Consider the following 24,529-nt stretch of genomic DNA (forward strand, 5'->3'; position numbering starts at 1 on the left):
GCACTGGTTCGTGCAGTATTCAACAAATACTTAGTAAAATGCTACTCTGACCTTCCAGTCATCATTTGAACCTAGTTAAAGGGTGTGTAGTATGGTAGTAGCGTAGGAGGCGATGGGCATCATAGTCCAACATAGAGAAAGGATTAGGGAAAAAATTGAAAGCTTTTAGGTGCTTTGTAAATTGAAGATCGCTTGAAACATTCCAAAAACAGCAATACTGGAAATGTGTGTTAAAAGTTTAGTATGATTGAAACCACAACTTCCCTAAATTTCCTAGAGATAATAGTAATAGTTGTATCATACCAAACTTCAGATATCTCACTGTGTGATTATTTCTTCCAACTGTAAGTTTTTGAAATGGCTATTGAATTACTGATGTCTTTCTTTGTAAGAAATACATTTTGTATGGAAAAAAAAGATGTGTATACGTGTGTGCTTGTGGGATCCTCAAGCTACAGAACAAAAGACTTTCTGCTCTGTATATCACATCTGATGATGGTGGGAAAATCTCATTTATGAACATTCCATCAGGGAAAAAGAGCTTTACAGGAAAAAAAAATCAGCCTAGTTTTCTCTAAGGCTACGTTTCTCTACTTTTTATAATTGGAAATGATTGGTCAAAAAACAAACAAATTTAAATATGTCCAGGATAGGTTATTTCAGTTACAAGCAAGACAGGAAAATTTATTGCTGTAAGCCAACTTTGTCTGAATAAATTAAAATTTGGGTTTTATTTAAAATGGTATGCCAAAATTAAACAAATGACATGGCACAGTGCACCAGAGGAACTTGGCTAAAATATAGGGAAAATGGGGAGGGAGGGAGGGAGGATCTCAATGCAGAAAAACAACACAAATCCAGCTCCTTCTATAAAAATTACAACATTCGTCTGAAAGAATACCCATCTATTCACAGCCATACAGCTAATAGTCCCTATATACTATGAAGCTACTACAGTAGTTCAAGTTATACATGAAACGCACTAAGCAACAAATGCATCACAAAAGAAGTTAATGTGCCCATTCTTTCCATCACAGTACCTGATAGTAGACGGTCACTTCAGAATTGGCATCCCCTTTATTAAGTGTCTTCACTTTGCACAATAAATGGGCACATGGTAAATCCATCACTCGGAACTGAACTGGACATGGATGCACTAGAGGCAGGAAATGCAATTTTCTAGAAAGAGTTGAAAAATGTCAGTTGCAACTTGCCCTTTGTCTTATTTATTGACTTCAGTTTAACCAAAGATTAAAAACACATTCTAACAAAACTCCAATGAAGGAGGGAAATATATAATTAGTTAAATAAATGAATTGGTCACCTTTTTCAAACCGTTGCAAAGTAAGCTTGTTTTACAACACGACTTTCACTTCTTTTAAAGAAGAGCAACTCTACGTTAGAGAAAAGTGTTGAACTAGAATTGTTAAAGACTTGTACAGCCTGGGAACTCCCGAAGTTGGATAAGGCTGTTTTGAGGATAATCCTGTTAAACAAAGTGCTTCATATGACAATATAATAATGGCTTCAGAAATACTCTAAATTAGAATTCACAGGTTGCTGATCAATTGACTATAATTCAAATATTCTTTAATTCAATTAATTACTGCTAAGCTTGTAAGCCGCCCTGAGTCTTCGGAGAAGGGCGGGATATAAATGGAATTAAAAAATAAATAAATTTAAATTGAATAATAGCCCCAGTTTCTAACACTTGTACTCAAATGTTGGCAGCTATTCATGAACTTATAATTCTCAATATAAAGATAAATATACCTACTCAATAACATAATCCAAAAATTTTTTTGACTCCTGAAATAAAAGAGAGATGTTAACATTGTGATTAGAAATAAAACAACCGTAACAGTGGGCATTACTGTATTATCTACATAGGAGCCTTGGTGGCGCAGTATTGCAGGCTAACTGCCCAATGCCAAGAGTTCAATCCTGACCAGCTCAAAGTTGATTCAGCCTGCCATCCTTCTGAGGTTGGTAAAATAAGGAGTCAGAATGTTGGGGGCAATATGCTGACATTTGAAAACTGCCCAGATAGTGCTGTAAAGCACTATGGGGCAGTATATAAGTCTAAGTGCTATAAAAATACCTTTCTCTTCAATAAAAGATCCTTCTCCCATCCTGTATGTTCACATCTATAATTATAATTCACTTTGGACCATATGCCAAATGATCATTGCCTTCAAAATTACAAAGGCAATTTTAATCTAACACAATTAAAACCAAGTGACAACTTAGATAGCCTCAAGAGCAGGGGTGTCAAACTCAATTTCATTAAGGGCCGCATCAGCATTGCGGTTGCCCTCAGGGGGGCGGATGGGTGTGGCCTGGGTGGGTGTGACCTACTGGGTGGGTGTGGCTAGAGTGCGTATGGCCTACTGGGTGGGCATGGCCAGCTCTACATCATTGGCATCAAGGGTGCCTATGGGGGCCCGGGCAGGAGTGGGACAGATCTGAGGGTCTCTGGCAGGAGGAGGGTCTCTGGGCCACGGCCAAGGCAGTGGGGGCCGTTCCCTCACTGTTTCCAGGATGGCTTCGTGGGCCGCATGAAACCACTTTGCGGGCCGGATCTGGCCCCCGGGCCTTGTGTTTGACATGTCTGCTCAAGAGCAACTGCTTTCTCACAGGCCAGACAACAATTATTTTATGAGGCACCAAAGTCACATTCTCTCTGGTTGGAAAAAAAACCCCCACATAAATGCCTTTGGAATTGTAAAACAGTCCAGAAACAGCTAAAATTAGTGCCTAGGACTAGGTGTTATGTTCCACTATTTTGCATTACTTACATAGAAAAGGGCTTTTGTTTTTCAGCTGCACATTCACTCACCATATTCTGACTTAATATTTACTTATTTGATTTATATTGAAAAACAGTTTGTTAATGGACCCTGTTTGGCAAGGTTTGGTAGTAAAACAGCAAACGAGATAAAATTGGCATGAAAGTCAGAACTGCCAGATATTTCCATCATGTAGTTTCACAAGGTTAAGCAAGGAAAATCACAATGACAAGGTGCAAGTTAAACTGCTGAAATACTCACAGAGCTTGTGAAGTTTCCCTGGACAAGTCCCTCTGCAAAGAGTTGAGATTTGAGAGCCTTCACAAACAACAGCAGAGAATCTACTGAGAGCCCCTTCATAAGGGCCTCGTATTTGTCCATCATAGACCACCGACAATGTTCCAGGATTAAGAGACGTATATCTCTGCCACAGGAGAAATACTGATCATTACAAGTTCACTGAAAGTATGTTGGCTTTAAAGCATCACCTATAAACTACATTTGGGTCCCAAAATAAATGCATTTGCATTTATCCAATCTTGGTTCTTTTTCCCCCTTTCCTCTTTATTATTCAGGGACAACATCGTTCCAAGTACAAAACCAACTCCATAATCAGGGGACAATGTGCGTGTATGTGCACATTACATTTATCTGAATTTAACACGCATTTGTTTTTAAGGGACACCTCCTTCCCCACACAACTGAGTATAACTAAACATGTGGATTTTTAAACAATTTGAGGATAGGAATGATTAAGGGAAGAAAATCATTCTCCAATAATGTAGGCATAAAGGGGTGGGAGATCAAATCTGTTTCTACGAATGAAGGGTAAGGAGAAATATAGGCAAATTTCAAAGTAATCTGCTCATAAAAGACAAGAGGAACTGCAATTTAGTCCTTGATACAATTTTTATATAGTGAAAAGTTTAATAAATCTTGCACAAGAATGTTTTTTTCTTATCTGGTGCTTTCTAGAGCAATACAGCGGTCACTCAAGGTAAATTGAGCACTCAAGCTGCTTATTGTAGTAATCAATATGGAGATCACCTCCCAATTATTCTCATAAGGATTGCGAGTCCCAATCATCTTGTCTTATAAACATGCAATCTTTCATCCCTTCCTTGTTCTTATTAACAATTGTTAGCCTATGTACCAAAATATTTCACTGGAATGGATGTGGCCAACATTTTTGGCCCTCTTTCGGTTTCTAAGGGGTGCAATCAGGGAGGAGTTTTCAATGATAAATGTTATTTTTGCTGCCAAATTTCTGCAGTGTTTGTTCTATTAAGCCAGAAGCCATGAATTAGAAATTCCAGTGACTAGACTCCTTTAAAGATGGATTAGACAATGAACCAAGATCAAAGATACCACCTTCTTGCATAGTGCAATGACTGAACTCTTCCTGGCTCATATACTCCAGACACTTACTTGGCGAGAGTTTCTGGCTTGATAAGGATGTTGAAATAAGTCTTCTTCAACTGCTCAGTTATCATCTCAAAAACTTCTGGAGTAAAACTGAAATCAGCTAAGTGGTCAATGATGAGCTGAAACAGCAACTACAACAACAACAACAATAAACCAATACATTATGACACTTCCTAAAAAGGACTTGTTCAGAAAGAATTCAAGGTCAAAATAGATCAATACTTACAGGCAGTTTATGATTGAAGCCTTTCACACGAATGATCAATCCATGTTCTCCAGCTACCAGCTTATATTCCAACTGAGCAACATCAGCTTCATATGCAGGTTCAGCAAGGTTGTGTGCAAGGATGTTCACAAAGGTATCAAAGAGCACCAAACTGACCACATTAAGTTGAGACAATGGGAGACAAAAGTAAAAATGTGAGAATGTTTCTTTGTGAAACTGGAATTACACATCCCTTCAAAAACAGCAAAGGTTTTATGACAAAAATCAACATATTTACAGAAGCAGAACTATAATATAGAATACATCAGCCAGTACAGTCAACATTTGTTTTATGCATCATTTGAAATGTTACATTGCGGATATGACCCTCCTGTCATACTTGGAATTGTATCATTTGAAGTTTAAAAATCACTAAAATGCTTGTTTTTTGTGACCTGAAGTTGCTTTCAATACAATAAATTAATGATCACCTGTTATTTTGAATGCAGAGAGGTTAATATCTTATGTCATGGGCCTTTTAATTAAGATTCTCCTAATTTAATATGTTATAACTAACTGCAATGTTTCATCAATTGCTGTTTCACTACATATTTTATCTAGCTATAAAAATGCATAACAGCATGAGTGCTCCTACTATCAACTATCAGTACTTATTATCCTCCATGAAGTTACTAGTAATAGCACATATTCCAAATCTCTTTCTTAATCCAGGGGCTCAGAGTTTTTTAGGATCTAGGAGCTGCACTTAATATATTGAGGTTGAGGAGGAGGATCATTGTAGGATGAGTTGTCTAGGGTTAGGGTTCTTTAGCTCGTAAAACTAAACTACACCTATCTTACAGCTTCCAATACTATTCTACCTATTTTCAAAGAGCACTTTGAGCTACAACAGCAGCAAGAGGCTCTGTAATTCAGAACACCGATTCCCAAACTTAAGCTCATTTAAAATATTTCTACAGCAAAACAATAAAACAAATCAAGGAAAAGACCAAACCCTATAAATCTTACTTCTCAGCCGATTGCTGGATCAGTGGTGAGATCAGATGGAAACGGATGTAAGCTGGAAAAAAAAGTTACAATAAGCAGTGGCAAACAATGCAGAATTTTAATCAAGACTATGTATCTCTTCTAGACCTTATGATTCCTTTATAAAAAGAACAGCTTGACATCAATGTTGATTAGATCCACTGTCCTTTCTAGAGAGGCCGTCTTTCCAGTCCTACAGGCTACACGTTCATGCTCATGGAAAATTATCACGCATAAATCAGACCATTTAACACTCTGGCTTCCCTAATGAGAGGGCTCTCTGGCCACTGGATCTCACAGAGTGAAAGTCTCTCCAAGAAGGAGGAGCTGGAGCAAATAAAGTAGTAGAAGGGGACTCTGAAAAGGGACGCCGTGGCTCAGTGGGTTAAGACGCTGAGCTTGTCTACCAGAAGGTCGGCAGTTTGGTGGGTCAAATCCCGAGTGCCGTGTAACAGAGTGAGCACCTGTTACTCGTCCCAGCTTCTTGCAACCTAGCAGTTCAAAAGCACGTAAAAATGCAAGTAGAAAAATGGGGACCACTATGGTAGGAAGGTAACAGCGTTCTGTACGCCTTTGGCATCTAGTCATGCCGGCCACATGACCACGGAGACGTCTTTGGACAAGCGCTGGCTCTTCGGCTTTGAAACGGAGATGAGCACTGGCCCCTAGAGTTGGAAACGACTAGCACACATGTGCGGGGGAACCTTTACCTTTACCTTTAGGAGACTCTGACAAAGCTGTATTAAAAATGCTGGAGTGAACATTTAGAAAGATCCTGGAGTGTTTTGTTTTTTGTTTTTAACAAAGGAGGGAAACAGTTCTATATCTAATAGGAAGATTAAGACAGCATGTCTAGCAAACAGAAGGGCATATCTACAGGCAGTCCTCAACTTACAGCCATTTGTTTAGTGACCGTTCAAAGTTACAATGACACTAAAAAAAAGTGACTTATGACTGGTTTTCCTACTTATGAGCATTGCAGCATCCCTATGGTCAGAAATTTGGGTGCTTGGCAATTGGCATGTATTTATGATGTTTGCACTGTCCTGGGGTTAAGTGATCACCATTTTGTAACCTTCCCAGCTAGCTTCTAACAAGCAAAGTTGGGGTGGGTGGGAAGCCAGATTACTTAACAACCACATGATTCACTTAAGGAGTGCACGATTCACTTAGCCACTGTGGCAAAAAAAAGTTGAAAAATGAGGCAAAACTCATTTGACAACTGCCTTGCTTAGCAATGGAAATTTGGAGGTCAATTGTGCTTCCGAGTCAAGGACTATCTGTCTGGCGGTCCACAAGTCAGTGGTCAAATACTGAGCTTGACATTTCAGTACCAACATCCAGGGTAAAGTTATTAGAGTCAAGAAAGTATCTCAAACCAAAAAGACAATGTTGAAATGACAGTTCAAGTTGTGTTATCTTCATTGTAGAAACTGAAAATAGCTAAGCTGCAACATAGAAAGGGAATAGAAACCACTGGTTTTGTCTTGTATATCAATGTACTGCTTAAGATAAAATTTCCATCTGATGATGCTCAATTATAGGTTTTCCTGGATGAAATTTAAAGGCCAAAAAATGAGAATTCTTTTTAAATAGAAAACCAATTTTATGTTAGGCAAAGTATTTGTAACATTATGTTTAAGTGCCCTTTCATGCATTTAAATTCTAAAACCCACTCGATGCCAAGTTGATAGTACAACTCAACGGAAGTGACACGTATGCAAAAGGAAACATTGATATGGGTTTAATGCCAGACAACATTGCACAGGGATATATCTGGAGTAAAACAACAGTTGCCGCGTGAGAAATCAACAGGAATAAGTGCTGCCTAAGCCATAGGTGGAGGTTCATTAGCAGTTTTATTGAAAGACACCACAAAATGGTTACCTTTAGGGATTTTGAATTTGTCATCCTTCTTGTACCATAAACAACCTTGCTGGGAACTCATTATACTGACCGGATATTCTGTATGAGGGCAATCAGGATCCTTCAGAGCAAAATCAGTTGCTGAAATGATGAAAAGATCATTTTAACATCAACAAATGAGTACCATCTACTAAAATAAAATGCTTAAACCTGTTTATAACTAAGCAACCAAATGACACAAACACTTCTGTAACAACTAACATTACAGATTCCCCTAATTTTCCCCTAATTCTTTTGGGTTCAACATAGCTGAAATCCAACAGACTAAGTCTGTTCTACTTACAGGCATCTTTCTTTTACAATGGCAAAACAATAATAGCATACATAGAATGATTATGTTTTAGGCTATTTAGTAGGAATTCATGTTTTACTCACCAATGTATCTATTTTCTTCTGGCAAGTGCAAGTCAGGATTTAATTTGAAGTCACTGGCCCATATATCACTCCAGTGTTGATCAACATCTGTAAATATTAATATTACAAATAGCTTGGTAAAACCATACCTGATAAAAATGATAGACCTAGTTGTAGTGATATGCACAGATAAGGCACACTGTTCTGATCCTTCTCTCGTAACACATATCAAATTTTCACAAATAATGGAGGACATCGAAACACGCATCTAGCCAAATTTATGCACAGCTCATAAACCCAAATGATTCTTTAGTGATCCATGACAAAAATTCCATCAGACGAATCAGTTACAGCTAACTTAAATCATTTTGATTAAATGGATCCATTCTAACCATATATAAATCTGTATCCAATCCATTTTTACCCTATCTAGAATTCACTAACCAAAGGTTACAAAAAAATCCAACTATCAACAGCTTTATTATGAAATGAGATAGGAATTAGGTGAGTGCATTTTGTTTGCCCATTGTATTAATCCATGGTTTAACTGTTTGTTACTGCTACTTAGCTTACTGCTAAGCTTGTAAAGCCGCCCTGAGTCTTCGGAGAAGGGCGGGATATAAATGGAATTAAAAATAAAAAAACTGTAATTTTCAATGTCAAAATCACTTATGGATGAGAAAATAATTAGTGTAAGGGTTGTTAGGCTAGTTTCTGGTAATCTTTCTTTTTGCGTTGCCTCTAGCTTTGTGCTGCTATGATAAAAGACAAGAGGAAGGCAACAAAATAAATTAGAAGAAAAAGCCAGAAATACATAAAGGAAAAAAAACCCCTTCAACTACATCACAGTTTATATGAAATCAAACTGATTTTTATACTCTGAACTTTAGTTCCTGAAATCTAGACAAGATTGAATATTCTTGTACCTTCAACACTGTATTGTGTCCCAAACCATTTCTCCTTTAGGTGACACTGGCCTTCATGGGAGGCAGATAGTAAAATAAGATTGGCTTGACTGGGAATCAGTTGGTTAAGTGCTTTAGCAATTATCTGTAAAAAAAAAAGATTCAAATGAAACGTCTCTCTGCTACACAAAATTCCAGATCTTCATTTCATTTCTTCACTTTGAAAAAGAATGGTAAATCCTGAAGTAATAACATTTACCTTTTAAAATAGGAACTCATGGTAACAGTATTTTCCCATCGTCCAAGGTCAGAGTTATCTTACAAATTAACTAAGAGCTTTAAATTTTTCCCCTACCTCTGGCTTATATTCAAAGAGAAGTTGGTCTCCTGTCAAAATATCCTCCTTTGGAAAGAGCTGCATATTTTCACAAAGATTTTCTACATATTCAACTGGATCAGTCTGAAAAACAAATCATTTTGCTTCATGATGTGATCTTTTGACCATTTTTTTCCACATAAGCTAACTTTGGAGATTAATGTGGACCACCATTTTCCCTACAGTTTGGACACTGGCTTTCACAGTTGCTTTGAACGAAGAATCAAATTTAGTTACCAGTGAAATGAACTCCAAATTCTTAAGACATATCAGCAAAATGTAATTCAAATCACTAGCATTCTGATCAGTTATGACATTTCTAAGACTGCCTGGTGTAGGTAAGACAGTATCAATAGAAGAAGGAGAACCCAAAATTTGTGGAGACATCGAAATATTTTCCCCACCCCACCCCCCAACAATTCTAAGAGATGACAACAAACATCTGGATGAAACAGTGTTATGTTTAGGAGTCATGGAATGTTAAGTGTTAATCCTGAGTTGAAAAGCAAAAAGGGAAATTAAAAAATATGCAAGGAGAAAAGAGAAAATATCACCACCAATTAATCAGAAGAATGGTGTTAATATTTTGCATGACATAAATCTGATCGTCTCAATATACCTGTTCTTGGTAATGGAATTCATTAGCTTCAATCTTCTGAATCTCTTCCCATATTCTGTGGATGAAAAGCAGTGTATTCTTCAATATAACAATCATTTTTGTTAAGAATATAAACTATTTCCAGAAACAAAGATTTCAGAGTAAGAACATAAACAAACGTTCAAATACTCACCTACCATGCCAAAAAGGGCAGCTTTTGTCATTTATCAACAAGGGTAGATAGAACATGTCTGACTCTGTTCTGGCTAATTCAAGGATCGGAATATGCCTCCTCCCCTTACAGCCTCTGAGGTCAGAATGTGACTGCCTTCCCACTTTAGAAATTTAGAAAATAAACTTTTACTATGCATCTATTATGAAACTACTTTCAATTGATTTTAGACAGGTAGAGCTGTGTAAAATAATTTTTGTTAATATTTTTCTTCTCAAGAATGGTGCATCTAAGAAAAAGTTATTTACAAAGAGTGTTTGTAAGTAATAACTGTATTCGGTCATTTTTTTTTCTAATCTTCTGGCATTCAGGTTTTTGAATTATATTCATCTTTAACCAACACAGCCAGTGAGTGAACTGGAGAACAGTGGGTTGGAGTAAGGAATAGTACCTGGGGAAAGCAAGTATTTTCACTCCTCTGAACTTCCAGTTTCTCCATATGATTTTAACAGCTATGTACTATGTCAGCTCTAATATACGAAATATAGAAAAAAGGAAAAAAACACCAATACCGACTTTTCTTGATTAAAATCAAACGGAGATCTTTCGTTACCTTTGATCAGGTCCTGCTTGCTGCAACATTTTTAAATACTGGAATACAACATGAGCAACCTGAAGAAGGAAAGTTCAAAATTTTTAGGTTCTGTAATAAATTAGAAGGACAAGCACTCTAAATTGCAATTCAAATTTACCTCATAGAAATGCTTGTAGCCTTCATCAGTCAGGGTCACACAAATACTGAAGACAGAGTAGGTGGAGTTTTGCTCAAACCCGGTCTCACCGTTTCCTCCATACAATGCGAGTGCCCAGAATCTGGAAGAAACATTTACCATACTGTTACAAAAATTTAAGAACCTCACATTATTAAAAAAAATTAATATATGCTTCCAGCGTACCACCGATGGTTTGTAACACCTATTATCTGTGCTGCTAGTGGAAAATGTAAAAATAGTCAACAAATGAACTTCCCATAGAGGCAATGACCTTGGCTCAGCCTTGAAAAATGTAATGTATGTAAGGAAGTGGTATTGCCTGTGCTCTGGGTGAGTGGGTATTTGTTAACTTGTTTCTGTTTTAGTCCGCTGTGGTTACCCATTCTGATCCTATCTGCCTATCTGCCTTGGTTTAAGCCAGGGGTGGGCAACTATGGTATCTATACAACTGGTGGAGTTCAACTGCTAGAATTCCTGAGCCATTATGGTTGGCTCAGGAATTCTGGGAGTTAAAATCCCCGGTCATAAAGTTGCCTTAGTTGCCCACCCCAGGTTTAAGCAAATGGGAGTATAATTTGGGCTAGACTCAGTGTATTGTGCTTAGTTTGGAGGTTCTTTTGTGCCATGTGTTTAGTTTTTTTTTCCTGATTTAAGAGACAAATATATTGTCTACAATTACGGTCTCAACTCTCTGTGTTTATTTTGATTTCATTTTCTCGGGCCCACTGTGCTCTTTTAATATCACTAGGTTGTCTTTTGAAAAATGGTTGGTTGGTTACTGACAGCTATTTTGTGAATGAAAAACTTCTCCCAACCCTACTGTAGAGCTTTTTCATGTGAGCATTCCCAACACTAAATATTCTAGATGTTCCAGGCTTCCCAAATGCCTTTGGGTCCCTTAATCTGGGTGTTGTCATTCAGGCTAAGACCAATTTTACTGTCTGCAATTATTCTTTGCTTGCTTGGCAAGTAACGTCAAGCCTAAGGGAAGCCTCGAAGATGGGGTGGAGAGGCCTTCCTTCTTTACCGTAATTCCACAGAACACCATCTGATCTTGGCACTGCATTAGACGCTTCACTCTGAACCAAATTGGTTGTTTTGTTGCTTTCTAGTGGTTTTCGTAAATGTTTGGTGGAGCTACTTCATCACCTTTTTGTTGGAGGAGTCAAGAAGGAATGCCTCATGCTTTTTTCCTGTGCTGAGATGCTGCCTTGAAAGCATCATGCCAGGGGCTGGAATCCAGATGGCACCACTTCAAATTACCCTACTAGAGATTTATGCTTACAGCTTTCAAGCAATTCTCTTCTTCAACCTCAGCATAGTTTATGACTGTCTCTAACTTGGTCACTGAGTAAAGTGGCAGGATACTCAACAATGTATACTACAGAAGTAAGGTAACAACGTATACAGTTTTTCAACTTAGCAACTTGGGATTCCATCACTTATCATGGCAAATACCAGCGATTTTCATTAGGATACATACTTTTTTCTAAGATATGAAAGAATGCTGCCTTTGCCTTCATGTCCGACAAGCCAAGAAATATAGTGAAGTGGCTTCACCCTACAAAGTGAAACGTTAACATTAACCGTAATTTGAAAACTCCAGTTTCTAATCATTATAACAAAAATAAGCATGAAAAGAGGCAAACCCAAAATAGAGAACTGGAGAATAATACTTTACAAAGGTTACCTTCCTCGGTTGCCATAGGTAGAACAGCATTTCAACATATATAATGCAATTATCAAAATTAAATTATCAGCCTGCATATGCCATACTAGACTTTTAATACATTTACCTAATCCAATTGCACTGTATATCCTTGGAAGTGGGGAGGGAGGGGGCGGGGCAGGAGAGAATAAGAATTTAAATTTACCTGTAATACTGTTCTTGTGGAGGAAGAGCCCAAGTGATGTTTAAAGAGTGAGTTTTTCGGATTGGAACCACTAAAAATAAAGAAACTTTCTTTATAAATAAATAAAGTCAGGATAATTCCAGATTTTCTCAAGATTTCCATATGCAAAAAAAAAAAAAAACAGCATTCATTTTAAATCTAGGAATTTTAAAACCAATGTGGATTCACAGTAGACAGCACTGTGGGATTTACCCAGCTACATCACTCACCTCTGTAAAGTTTAGGGAAATCTGGAGTGTCAAAAGGGTCTGTCAGATGGCCAAATATTGGTCTGGGTAAATCACTTGAAAACAAAGAACACGCATATTTACATATATGTGCACGCACATCTTACCTAATCCAGCAAGGACCATCACAAATCAAATCACTCTATGAGATCAGGCCTTAACATATTTTTTAACACTGGTTGTTAAGGGATATTCAATTCTACATATCAAATCCTTAATATAACGAATTATCAATGTTGCCGTTTGTTCAGCAGAACATATTTGTAACTATGGCAATACATACACGGCCTATAGTAAAGAGTAAGGGCTTCTGGATTCAGGGTTCTGATCCTATTTATAAAAATAGGGCACAATTTCTTTAGGACTGTCCCATTCTGTCCTATTTTAAGCCTCACACTTACACTTGTAATTTAGCTTGTACACGTGGAAAAGACAAGAGGGTCTAGACAGCATACAAATAGGTAAAACTCACTACGCAGAGCAACATGTATTTATTTTATTTATATTTCCTATTTCTGAACCACCCATCTCCTTCAGAAATTTATGCATCCTTATGCAAGATGGCTACCCAAGCTTTATCCTTGAATAAAAACAGGATCTAATCTTTACAATTTAAATATTGTGGGAACTGCCCTGGTTGCAGATTTGCCTCTGGGTGAAATTCAAGCTGCTGGTTCCCACTTTTAAAGCCCTGCAGGGCCTGGGTGCAAGCTATTTGAAGGACTGTATTTTTCCAGCTCCATCTACCTGATCCTCCAGAGCAGTCAGGCAGAGTAATGAGTTCCCTCTCTTACAAAAGTCCATCTAGTGCCATGGTGGCGAACCTATGGCACGTGTGCCACAGGTGGCAAGCAGAGCCCTCTCTGTGGGCATGCGCGCCGTCACCCCACTCCTAGGCCTTCAGCTGGGTTTTATAAAACCTTTTTGCTTTAGGCCTCTGCTGCTGCGTGCAAAACAAAAAAAGTTCAATCAATCAATTTCAACTTCTCGTGGGGAAAAAAAAATCTCGCAAAGTTGGGACTGACTTAAATTTTTAGTCCCACCCAGTCTGCCGTTACCACCGCAGCCACGTCCACCCAATTGGCCACACCCAACCAATGGGCCATGCCCACCCGGCACACAACAATACATAAGTGGGTTTTGGGTTGCAGTTTGGGCACTCAGTCTCTAGAAGGTTCGCCATCACTATCTAGTGGGACCAAGAAGGAGGGTCTTCTCCATTGTGGCACTTGTGGAACATCATCCTGGTGGAAATAAGATTGGCTCCCGACTTGACACTCTTTCAAAAGGTCCTGAAGACATGATTTAGGGGAACCCAGGGTGATATGGAGTCCATCAACTGGTTGGTTTCATTGCTGTCCCTTGGAGGGAGGAGGGTTACTGAGCTTTGTATTTGGGATTTTATTTCTGTAAGCTGCCCAGTCACGAGTTGGGCAACCATATATTTTTTTTTCTAAAGAAATAAATATGTGAACAGAATTTGCCTATATGTTGTACAAAGTGTCCTCTCCGGTTGATTTGAGTCATATGTGGAAACCCGAAAACTCTGACTAAATCAGATTCTTTTTTGCTCCTTACTATTAACTTAAAGCAATTGCAAAGCAAAAAGACTATAAACCAGCAATTGGTAAGTGCAGAGAAAAGGATGAGAAACTAAAAACCAGGAATGAATAAATCAAATATCTAGTATCATATTAGTTGCAGAATGGTACACCCAATTTAATATCCTGCTTATTACAAACAATAGGAAAATGTATCTTACTTATTTGGGATCTCTGAGAAGATTTCAGTCACCCATTTTTCCAGAGTATCCAAGTTTTCTATTGAGGAAGGAGGAAAAAAAGTGTTGGCACATAACTCAGGGAAAACAAGCAGCACACCATCAGGAAAAGACGAGAAGGGTGAGAACCTGTTGTTCAAGCAGCCAATGCAGAGGTGCCAATATTATAAAGCCTACAGGCTGAATTTCCTTGGAATTTCCTGTGGAACTGCTCCAGAGAACTGAAGCAACAACATTTACAGTATTTTAAAAACTACCTCCTCACGTAGAGATGCCAGATCTAATCTGTAATTATCCAGTCAGTTTCTAGTTAGTAGCAAAGGGAATGTTCTCTAGTGTCGAATGAACAGCTCTTACCTTTTGACTGCACAACTAAAGTCATGTAGTGCGCTGAATAATATCGCTGCCAGAATTCCCTCAGCCTGGTATAGGTATCAATCCCATTTTCTTTTGGCTCATGTTTCAGGGTATCTGCATTACCTGTAAGTGAAGTTCAAAATAAAGAACTGCTTACAGTTATGAAATCTCTGCTTGAAACTTTTGTACTGATCAAAAGAACTAACGCTCTTCTCCTCCGCGGGCACAAAATAACATAACCACCTGGATTTAAACTCATGGAAGTACACACATTAAAAATAGTCCTGCTGGATCACGCCAAGGACTATATTAGTTTAATGGTGTGGGGTTTTTTTCTCCCCCCCCCCCACTGTGGCCAGCCAGATAAAGTACTTCTTTGGGGCTCACAAATATGAGACAGAGACATATTTCACTGTAACAGGAATCTGGAGGCAAAGGCTGCTCCAATAGTATTGACTATTAAAGGCAAATAGCTCTCAATGAACTTGCCCATCATGAATTTATTTAATCACAATTTCATGCCACCCAACTTAGTGGCTGTCACCAGGTCTTGTAACGATTCCACGGATTAATTTTCAAATGAAAATGGCACTGTATCTGCCAAGTTGTCACAAAAAGCACAGCTGTCATGGCGAAAAGGACTGAGTAAAGACTCTGCTTTCACGGAATGACTTTTGTTTTGTCTAGTCTGAGGTGTTGTATCTGAGCCTCCCTTAGCCAGGTCACGCCATCCTGTATCACCTGACAGAAAGAAGAGTTTTCTCTTCCTTTTCCTCCAAAATATATTTTATTTTCCTTTCTTCTGCCTCCGTAGCCCTCCTCGTTGTCTCCCTAAATCCTTAACTAGCTGAAGCAAATGATGAAGAATGCAAATATATAATGGCTTATAAGAGGGCATTCTAAGCGGATCGATATGAGAGAAGACAAGAAAGTCTCACTAGTATCCAAATAGAGGGTTTAAGGTAATTTGTGCATGAACAAGGTGCATTATCTCACAGTGTCACATTATATTGACCATGCTGTTGTACGTGCCGTATCACCTGTATCCTAAACTCATTCAGTATTTTGTAATTTCATTTTTGTACTCTTTGCACTGATTTCTTTGCTAATGAATGTAATGCTAATGAACCTCCAGATCTAGCTGATTAATCCTTTGCATACTAAAAATTTCACTTGCCAACATAACTTATTGCTTTTCTCCAGTCATGCAATTGCTTTGGAGAAGGTTATAAAGTGAAATTTAACCTCACTCCCTAACCCTAATGCTGGGAAAGATTGAGGGCAATAGAAGAAAGGGACGACAGAGAATGAGGTGGCTGGATGGAGTCACTGAAGCAGTAGGTGTGAGCTTAAATGGACTCCAGAAGATGGTAGAGGACAGGAAGGCCTGGAGGAACATTGTCCATAGGGTCACGATGGGTCGGACACGACTTCGCAGCTAATAACAACCTCACTCCCAGCTGAATGGACTCTGGCAACCACCACGCACCTGTTATGTGATGTATTTTCCCATTGGCTGCTTCTTCCCTTTTCCAGATATCCTGGTTTAACTCTATAACATAATTTACTAGTTACCACTGATACTTAAGCTTCCCAGTGCCAAACTCAAATCAAATTGAAATGAATGAATGAATCAGATCAGTAAAAAATGACTGATTCCTCTGTAAGTAAACTGATACATTTGCTTTTTCCCCTCCAAAATGCAGTAGCAGGAATTCAATTGTTTTATAAACTTAGCACTGTAACGTCAGCTATGCTAAAACAATTCCTGGCTACACTGATCCAAGGCATAATTAGGAACAGAAATCAAAATATTATTTGATTATCATACAGATTAATTTCTGCACTACTGAACTTTCCACAAATGTATATATTAAATCTGGCGGGCTCCAGCCTATCACGTATTTCTTTCTTTTTGTTCATGTGGCCCATGCACCCCTAAGTCTGCTCTGAATTGTCCTCTGACCTCTGCGGATTTCTAAGTTAATTAGAAGCACATGGAGAAGGGTGAGTCTATTTCACGGGTGGATTCAACAGCAAAGGCTCTTAGATCTGAAATCAACTCGATACCAACAGTCACAACAGATACGCTTACCCCAGAAGAACTTCTTCATAGGATGGTCAGATCTGGCGAGACTGCCAAATAACATCTCTCTTCTGTTGGCATCAGAGGGTCTTGCAAGCTGATATTCTGTTGTTGTTGTTTTTTAAAAAAACCAAGGTTTTCAGATTCAAGACAATTCCAGTCTACAACAGCAGGCTTGGCTATAAGAATACGACTGATGTTCCCTGTCAGTTTCCCACAAGCAAAGTGAATGGGGAAGCCAGTAGAAATCTAGAAATTGCTCTGGCTGCTTTTGGGCCCACCTGCACTCTGAAGTGCCTGTCCACAGCCCCCCACTCCCCACCCCTCTGCAGCACTTATACAGGTTCCAGAACACCGGTACTCCCTGCCCACCCCCACACTCCATACCTACCAAGGGCACCTACCCTTCTGCTTGCCTAAGACATCTGCCGCTTCCCACTTAATGACCCTCGTGATCCCTACATTACAAGAGTAACTGGGACCACCGGCACTGCCGTTGCTACGTCAGGCAGTCATGTAACGTTGCTCTATTTAGCAACGGAATTTCTGGTTCCCGCTGGGGTTATAACCTGAGGACTACCTGCTGTTCAGTTAGTTAAGAGCATTCCTGCATAGATGGAGGGATGCAATTACTATTTGCAGGCCAAACAAGGTGGTTTTTTTAAAAAAAACAACACAAAAAAACAAAATATATGAACCTGAAAGATCATTCAGAACTCTTACCACTATCCACAGCTTCAACTTCCCGATCAATTGCATCCCGGATCATTAAAGGGTGGATGAAAAACTGGGCCCACCTGAAGCAGAAAATCACTGTAAGCAGAAGGGCTGAGTTTGACATAAAATTAAGAGCAATAATAAGAACGTGTTTTTAAATGGTCACATGACCTGTTTTGACATGGTTAATTTTCCTTCCCGTGAATTCCATGCAAACCTTAAGAAAGCTGTTTTTTAATGCTTCAGTATGAATTGTATGTAACCTCTAACACAGCGGTTCCCAACTTTTTCTATACCCTGCACCCCGAGAACGCTTCTGATATATTCTCGCACCCCTTACAAAAGTTCAAAATAACAGCAACGAATTATGCACATAGACTATAATTATGAAAACCCAAGTTTTCACGCCCTCTGTCATATCGTCTCGCACCCCCGGTTGGGAACCCCTGCTCTAACAAAAAACCCTGCTCTAACAAAGGCTTTGGAATTCCTATTTACATTTTCATTTTAATGTTTACAATTAATTATCTTCCCTGTAAAAGTTGACACTGAATGACCCACAAGATTCCACTCTTCAGGACAATTGTCTTCCTATCTCAAAATATTTTTTTAGGTTTCCCAAGATTCCTCTCAACCTAACTGCAAAAAATCAGTGGCCCAGATCTCACCATTTTGAAATTAAATGGGCACAAAAAATGTAGTGTAAACCCTTAAACAGGCTTGACATAATTTAATTTACTTTTTTCAGCTTACTTAAATTAAGCTTTAAGTAAAAGTAAGCCAATATAGTGAACTAAACGTAAAATACTTAATATTAAATATTTTAATTGAAATGTAGTGTCATTTCACAGCTGAATTACCTATCGAGAGCTTCCCTGAAATATTTTCTCTGTACATCAAATTGGAAGATGGTTCGTTCACAGTCTGTTGATGCATTATCACTCCCTCCATGTTTCTTCAGAAATGCATCAAATCCATTCTCATCTGGATACTTTGAGCTACCCATAAAAACCACTAGGACAGAAATAAAAATAGGAAGGAAGTTATTCACTCGAATAGCGGAAACATATAAATACCACAGACATTAGTCTTCTTTTTCTCCCGTTTGCATCGCTAAGCGATACAGCTGTAAAGTGTGATGCCACATGACGGCATTGCTCAGGAATGGTAATTCCAGAAGGTCTTGTTGCTGTCATAACTCCAGGACTGCATAGGTTGTTAAATGGGAAGAGGCAGCAGTCCCAGGCATGGAAAAGGGGGTTGCCTCAGGAGGGCGCTGTGGAGCACCAGCAGGTCAGGACAGCCCGCAGGCAGGAGGCTCTGTGGATGGGACGCACTACAGTGTGTGGGGCAGTCAATGGAGTGCTACAGAGTACAAGATTCCTGGGATCTTGAATTCCACAACTGGACTCCTCTGAATAAAAAATGGCGGGAGCAACTTGTGATCTTCCTTGCAAGCTTCCGCATTGACTTTGCTTATGGGAAGCTGGCAGGGAAGGTCACAAGTGCCGATCAATGCCTTCACAGTGACTGCGGCTCATTGTGAAGTCATAACTGCAACCTGACCACATGGGCCAGTTGTAAGCCCATGTTCAACATTGTCATAATTTTCAACAATCACTAAACAAATGGCCGTAAGTAGAGAGCTGCTTATAAATAATCAGTTATGCAGTAGATCCTTGGTTGTTTTGTGCATTTGTATGCTTCTATAGGCTCTCCCTGTATTACCTAAGAATAATCTATAAGAAAACAAAACAATAACAGTCTCTACTTACAAGGATTAAACCCACTGAAACAAAAATTAAAGTTAGTCATTAACTGTGCTATACTTGATAAAGCAGAATTCGGAGACCAGCCACTACGTAACTGCTTTAATACAAATTTACCGAAAATGATTTTAAAGGCTATTTCATAGATAATAAAGATTTAAGCAAGATTCTATATCTAGTTGGACAAACTCAAATCACCCAAATGGAAAACTATGTAGCACGGACTTCAGGCTAAAAACAGGTAAAGGTGACATTTAAAACAAAACATACTATGCTCCAGAAAATGTGCCAGCCCAGGTAGCTCATCAGGATCAGAGAAACTGCCGACACCGATACAAAGTGCAGCTGCAGACTGAAGAAAGAAGAGAAATACAGAGGAATATTTGGAAAAACATCACACGCTAACACATCAAACTGAAATTCCTTCATTAAAAAAAGATTCTTTACAGATCTTTTTTTTCACTTTCAGTTCTATGCAAAATAAAGAATGCCGGTGTTTAGCTCCAAAGTAGAGGATTATGATTTTACAAGCAAGATGTGTCTCCTGTATCTCCAAATGCTTCTTATAGAAGTTATTGATACATTTATCAGAAAGATCATTAAAGGAAACCACAAAGGTCTTGAATATATTAGACCAGACATGTCAAACACAAGGCCCGGGGGCCGGATCAGGCCCGCAAAGTGGTTTCATGTGGCCCGTGAAGCCATCCTGGAAACAGTGAGGGAACGGCCCCTGCTGCCTTGGCCCTGGCCCAGAGACACTCCTTCTGCCAGAGACCCTCAGATCTGTCCCACTCCTGCCCGGGCCCCCATAGGCACTCTTGATACGAACGATGTAGAGCTGGCCACGCCCACCCAGGCCATACGCATTCTAGCCACACCCACCCAGTAGGCCACGCCCACCCTGGCCACACCCACCCGGCACCCTGAGGGCAACCGCAATGCTGATGCGGCCCTCAATGAAATTGAGTTTGACACCCCTGTATTAGACTTTCCGGTAAAGCAGAATTATTACTGTTGCATCTGCCTAACAGTTCTTAATCAGAAATACTAAGCTTGTATCCATGTTCCTTACCTTAGTTCATTTTTATGCATGACTAGGTAAACAAGAGGGGTGGGTGGGAAAGCTAAAGTACCTAAAATGTTGAAGGCTCCTAAATCTGGGCATGGAACATACTAAGTAATGGTCTCACAGCAGAATTGAAAGGTTTATGGGTTAGGAAGTTGTACATGGCTGCCGTGCTTCATTCCCTTACTTTATTATTAATATACAGTTAAATCTCGATTTAATGAATCCCGTGAAATGTTGGCATTATTCAAATTTGCACTATTCAAAGAGGTATTTTGATAGAAAATATGGTAATTGGTTCCCTTTGATAGAAATAAGCAATGAAAAGTCTGAAATGTAATTTTTATATGCACTGCATTTTAATGAAATATAAAAAGGATAAAAATATACTTACAGTTTAAATGTATAGTTTAAAAAGTCAGAATAGTTACAGAAAACAAAATAATAATAAAAAATCTTTCATAAATTCAGACATTCCAACATCTCACTCTATTTTAACTCTGCTACGATCATTTTCATGTTATTCAATTGCATCAAATTGTGCTGTTTTCCTGACATCTTTCTTCTCTCCCGTTTTGCAAAAATAAAGGTTAGCAGTATCTAAAACCACAACCACACTTGCGGATGCAGTAGCCTCAACAGTGCACACCCGCCTCACATTCACTGAATTTTGGGTTTCATTAAATGCAACTTAGCATCAATATACAATTCACACTAAATCACAGACCACATTATTGAAATTCACACTAACTGCAATTTACCTGTAAATTACATCAATGCCTAAAGCAGTTTATAAGCTATAATCATTGTTCAATCCAAATTAATTATACATACCTGCTTTTCTGTACAATTTCTTTTCCGAGTTTCATCTTTATCTGTTAGCTCTTCTAATTCACTATCGGGATCTAAATCTTCATCATAATCACCACATTCATCATCATAGCCTTCTTGGTCATCTTCTATTTCTGCTCCAGAATCATCATCATCATCAGTTTCTTCTTCAGAGTCACCCTCATCTTCTCCCTCTGAAGATACCACACAAGGGCTACCATCTGGGTTATGCAAGTCCGAAATCAGCAAGGCACATAATCCATTTTTTAATCTGATGTATCTAGAAAGTTAAACAGACATACAACTAGACATTCTTTTCAATGTCTTTGAATGAAAACTAAATGTGTTATTCCTGGCATGCTATGTCTTTGCAGGGTCTCTTTAATGAACTATTGGACCAAACAAGATCTTTTAAAATATTCATTTGTTTTTTTTAAAATACATCTTACATTATAATGAATTCCATAATGGGCAATGTGACTCACCCCTCCCACTATTAGCATACACTCCTCCAGAGAACAGTTCAGATTGTTGGTACTCTATGATGTGCTTGAGGTAAGAATGAAAAATAGATACTTACCTCAAATAAGCTCCACTTCTAACAGCGAGTCCTTCTTTCATCTCAAATGCACACATTCAGGAATCACTTATATTTCCACACTTTCTTGAAAAACCTCATAGCAAAGTATACTTTTGAGTTATACATCATTTTCATCTCAGATTAAAGATGCAGAATTTTTCTTGAACTTAACGACTAAATACTAAGCAGTGAGTTTCATGCCCAAACATGGCTCTGAACTTCTGTGGACAAATCTAAATCCATGGTTGGTAAATTATCCTGAGTGGTACTAATTCAAGAATCCACATATTGGATTGGATCGAACCAACATTAGTCCTATCTAGCATCTGACGGATACAAATATTCGACTTACAACAGTTCATTTAGTGACCATTTGAAGTTACAACACTGAAAAAAGTAACACACAACCGTTTTTCAGATTTACAACCCTTGCAGCATCCCCATGGTCAGGTGATCAAAATTCAGATGTCTGGCAACTGACTCATATTTATGACATTGGGAATGTCCCAGGGTCATGTGATCACCTTTTGTGATCTTCTGACAAAGTCCATAGGGAAGCCAGATTCACCTAGCAACAGCGTTACTAACTTAACAACTGCAGGGATTCACTTAACAACTGTGGCAAGAAAGGTCGTAAAATGAGGCAAACTCATTTAACAAATGTCTCCCTTAGCAACAGAAATTTTGGGCTCAATTGTGGTCATAAGACAAGGACTACCTGTACTCAGAGATTGCTCACAAGCAAATCATGAAGAAGTCCCACTGCCTCATCTGCAACTTGCCTCTGAACAAAGGACCTAAATACTACAATCTACAAGTAGCTGAAAGACCAAAACCTGAATGATTTGTTATCACTCTCCCTTCCTTTTCCTAGTGTTGAAACTACTCTGCTGGCTACACACACTTCTTTTATAGCAATGAAATGGTGAGGGTGGTCTTCAAGCAGAGATCAGCTTCTCCCGGTGGTTGGGCACCTTCTAGATCCCTCCAAATATATCAGACCAACCATCCCTACATCAAGCCATGATGACTATGGAAGAAGTTAGGGTTCAATTCTTCCGGTTAGAAAAAGCTTTTAAAGCGAGTAGGCAAATTCATTCCACAAATCCGACACACACAACACACACACACACACAGAGTGTTTGGCAACCTGCTCTACCGCGGGCATCTCAAAGAGTACCTGTACTGTTTGGGGTCACTGGGGGACTTGACAATCTCGGGGTCGCCCAAGCTGGGGCAAAGCTCGCAGGCGGCGGTGGCGTCTCCGCTCTCCGCATCAGCTTCTTCCTGGACAGCGCCGGCTTTGGCCCCCCGGCTACCCTCCAAGTCCCCAGGCTGCTCAGGGCCGCAGGCAGACGAGGCCTTGGTTCTACCCGGCATGGCTGTCAAGATAACTGCGGAGGAGCGGCGCACGATGGGCCTGAAGGCGAAGATCTTCCCGGGCCCGGCTAGATGACCGCTCAGGCCGGCACGATAAAGACGGGGAAAGGCTTGTCCTAGTCGCAGCGGACTTATTTCCCAGCAACTCCGCGATGCAGCGGCTATCACCTTCCGCATCCGCCGCGAGCCAAAACCCGGCCGGGCCACTCCAGCCTGCAAGATCACAGGCCGGTGCTAAGGGCTGAACACACCGGCTGTTATCCAATCAGAGCCCAAGTTTCGCGCCCATGTGATTCCCGCCAACAAATCCGGAGGCCCTTCGGCAAATTGCTTCTCTGATTAGATACCTAGCGGCGGAGGAGGCGGGAGCAGAACAAACCCGTGGCCGTTTACTGTCGGCTGCGGCCGAGGCGCTCAGAACGGAATGTTAGCTCTCTGTGCAAATGTGTGACGTCCGTCCTGACGTTCGACCAAGACATGGGAGTTCTTGTTCGTAGCAGTTCGTAGGAAAAAAAGTGGTTTGGGTTATTATTCTGCGACATGGATCAACAACTTAGACAGCCACTGTCGGCTTTCCGCACTCATTTGTTGGGGCTGGTGGGAATTAAGGGTCCGTCCATATTTGGGAGCCTGTAGATCTCTTTAACTCTCTAGGAAAGGGATTTTTTCCTAGATTTCTTCCCCTAGATCAGGGGTAGGCAACCTCGGCTCTTTTATGAGTCATGGACTTCAGCTCCCAGAATTCCTGAGCCAGCTATGCTGGCTCAGGAATTCTGGGAGTTGAAGTCCATGACTCATAAAAGAGCCGAGGTTGCCTACCCCTGCCCTAGATTCTTATACTGGGTAAAGAACAGTTAGTGCTCGACTTACAACAGTTCATTTAGTGACCATTCAAAGTTACAATGGCACTGAAAAAAGTGACTTAGGACCGTTTTTTCACACGACCCTAGCAGCATCCCCATTGTCACATGATCAAAATTCAGACCCTTGGCAACTGATGCATACTTACATGGGTGCAGTGTCCCAGGATCTTGTGATCCCCCTTTTGCAACCATCTGACAAGGAAAGTCAATGGGGAAGCCAGATTCACTTAACAACTGTGTTACTAATTTAACAACTGCAGTGATTCACTCAACTGTGGCAAGAAAGGCTGTAAAATGAGGCAAAATTCACTTAACAAATGTTGCGCTTAGCAACACAAATGCTGGGCTCAATTGCAGACCAAGTGGCGTGTTGGCAGGTGTAGTGGA

General features: G+C 39.6%; 1 protein-coding gene across 1 annotated transcript in view; it reads right to left on the reverse strand.

Annotated features, from left to right (window-relative positions):
- The window catches only part of NRDC (nardilysin convertase), a 28,266-nt gene extending 4,780 nt beyond the window's left edge, over positions 1-23,486 (reverse strand). Inside the window, exons 1-24 of the mRNA XM_083359591.1 lie at positions 23,080-23,486; positions 21,323-21,599; positions 19,690-19,771; positions 18,511-18,664; positions 17,657-17,730; positions 16,943-17,038; positions 14,848-14,970; positions 14,473-14,530; positions 12,693-12,766; positions 12,445-12,514; positions 12,054-12,131; positions 10,550-10,670; positions 10,411-10,469; positions 9,647-9,701; positions 9,007-9,111; positions 8,673-8,796; positions 7,768-7,854; positions 7,354-7,473; positions 5,449-5,500; positions 4,441-4,591; positions 4,218-4,345; positions 3,051-3,213; positions 1,778-1,809; positions 1,041-1,179 (exon numbers count right to left, since the gene is read on the reverse strand). Of these exons, the coding sequence (XP_083215717.1) occupies positions 1,041-1,179; positions 1,778-1,809; positions 3,051-3,213; positions 4,218-4,345; positions 4,441-4,591; positions 5,449-5,500; positions 7,354-7,473; positions 7,768-7,854; positions 8,673-8,796; positions 9,007-9,111; positions 9,647-9,701; positions 10,411-10,469; positions 10,550-10,670; positions 12,054-12,131; positions 12,445-12,514; positions 12,693-12,766; positions 14,473-14,530; positions 14,848-14,970; positions 16,943-17,038; positions 17,657-17,730; positions 18,511-18,664; positions 19,690-19,771; positions 21,323-21,599; positions 23,080-23,456 (2,799 nt within the window). The 5' untranslated portion in view covers positions 23,457-23,486. The remainder of the gene's footprint in view (positions 1-1,040; positions 1,180-1,777; positions 1,810-3,050; positions 3,214-4,217; positions 4,346-4,440; positions 4,592-5,448; positions 5,501-7,353; positions 7,474-7,767; positions 7,855-8,672; positions 8,797-9,006; positions 9,112-9,646; positions 9,702-10,410; positions 10,470-10,549; positions 10,671-12,053; positions 12,132-12,444; positions 12,515-12,692; positions 12,767-14,472; positions 14,531-14,847; positions 14,971-16,942; positions 17,039-17,656; positions 17,731-18,510; positions 18,665-19,689; positions 19,772-21,322; positions 21,600-23,079) is intronic.
- Between the last annotated feature and the right edge of the window lie 1,043 nt (positions 23,487-24,529).

The sequence above is a fragment of the Vipera ursinii genome (genome assembly GCF_947247035.1).
Source record: "Vipera ursinii genome assembly, chromosome: 3".
In the NCBI taxonomy this organism is placed as follows: Eukaryota; Metazoa; Chordata; class Lepidosauria; order Squamata; family Viperidae; genus Vipera; species Vipera ursinii.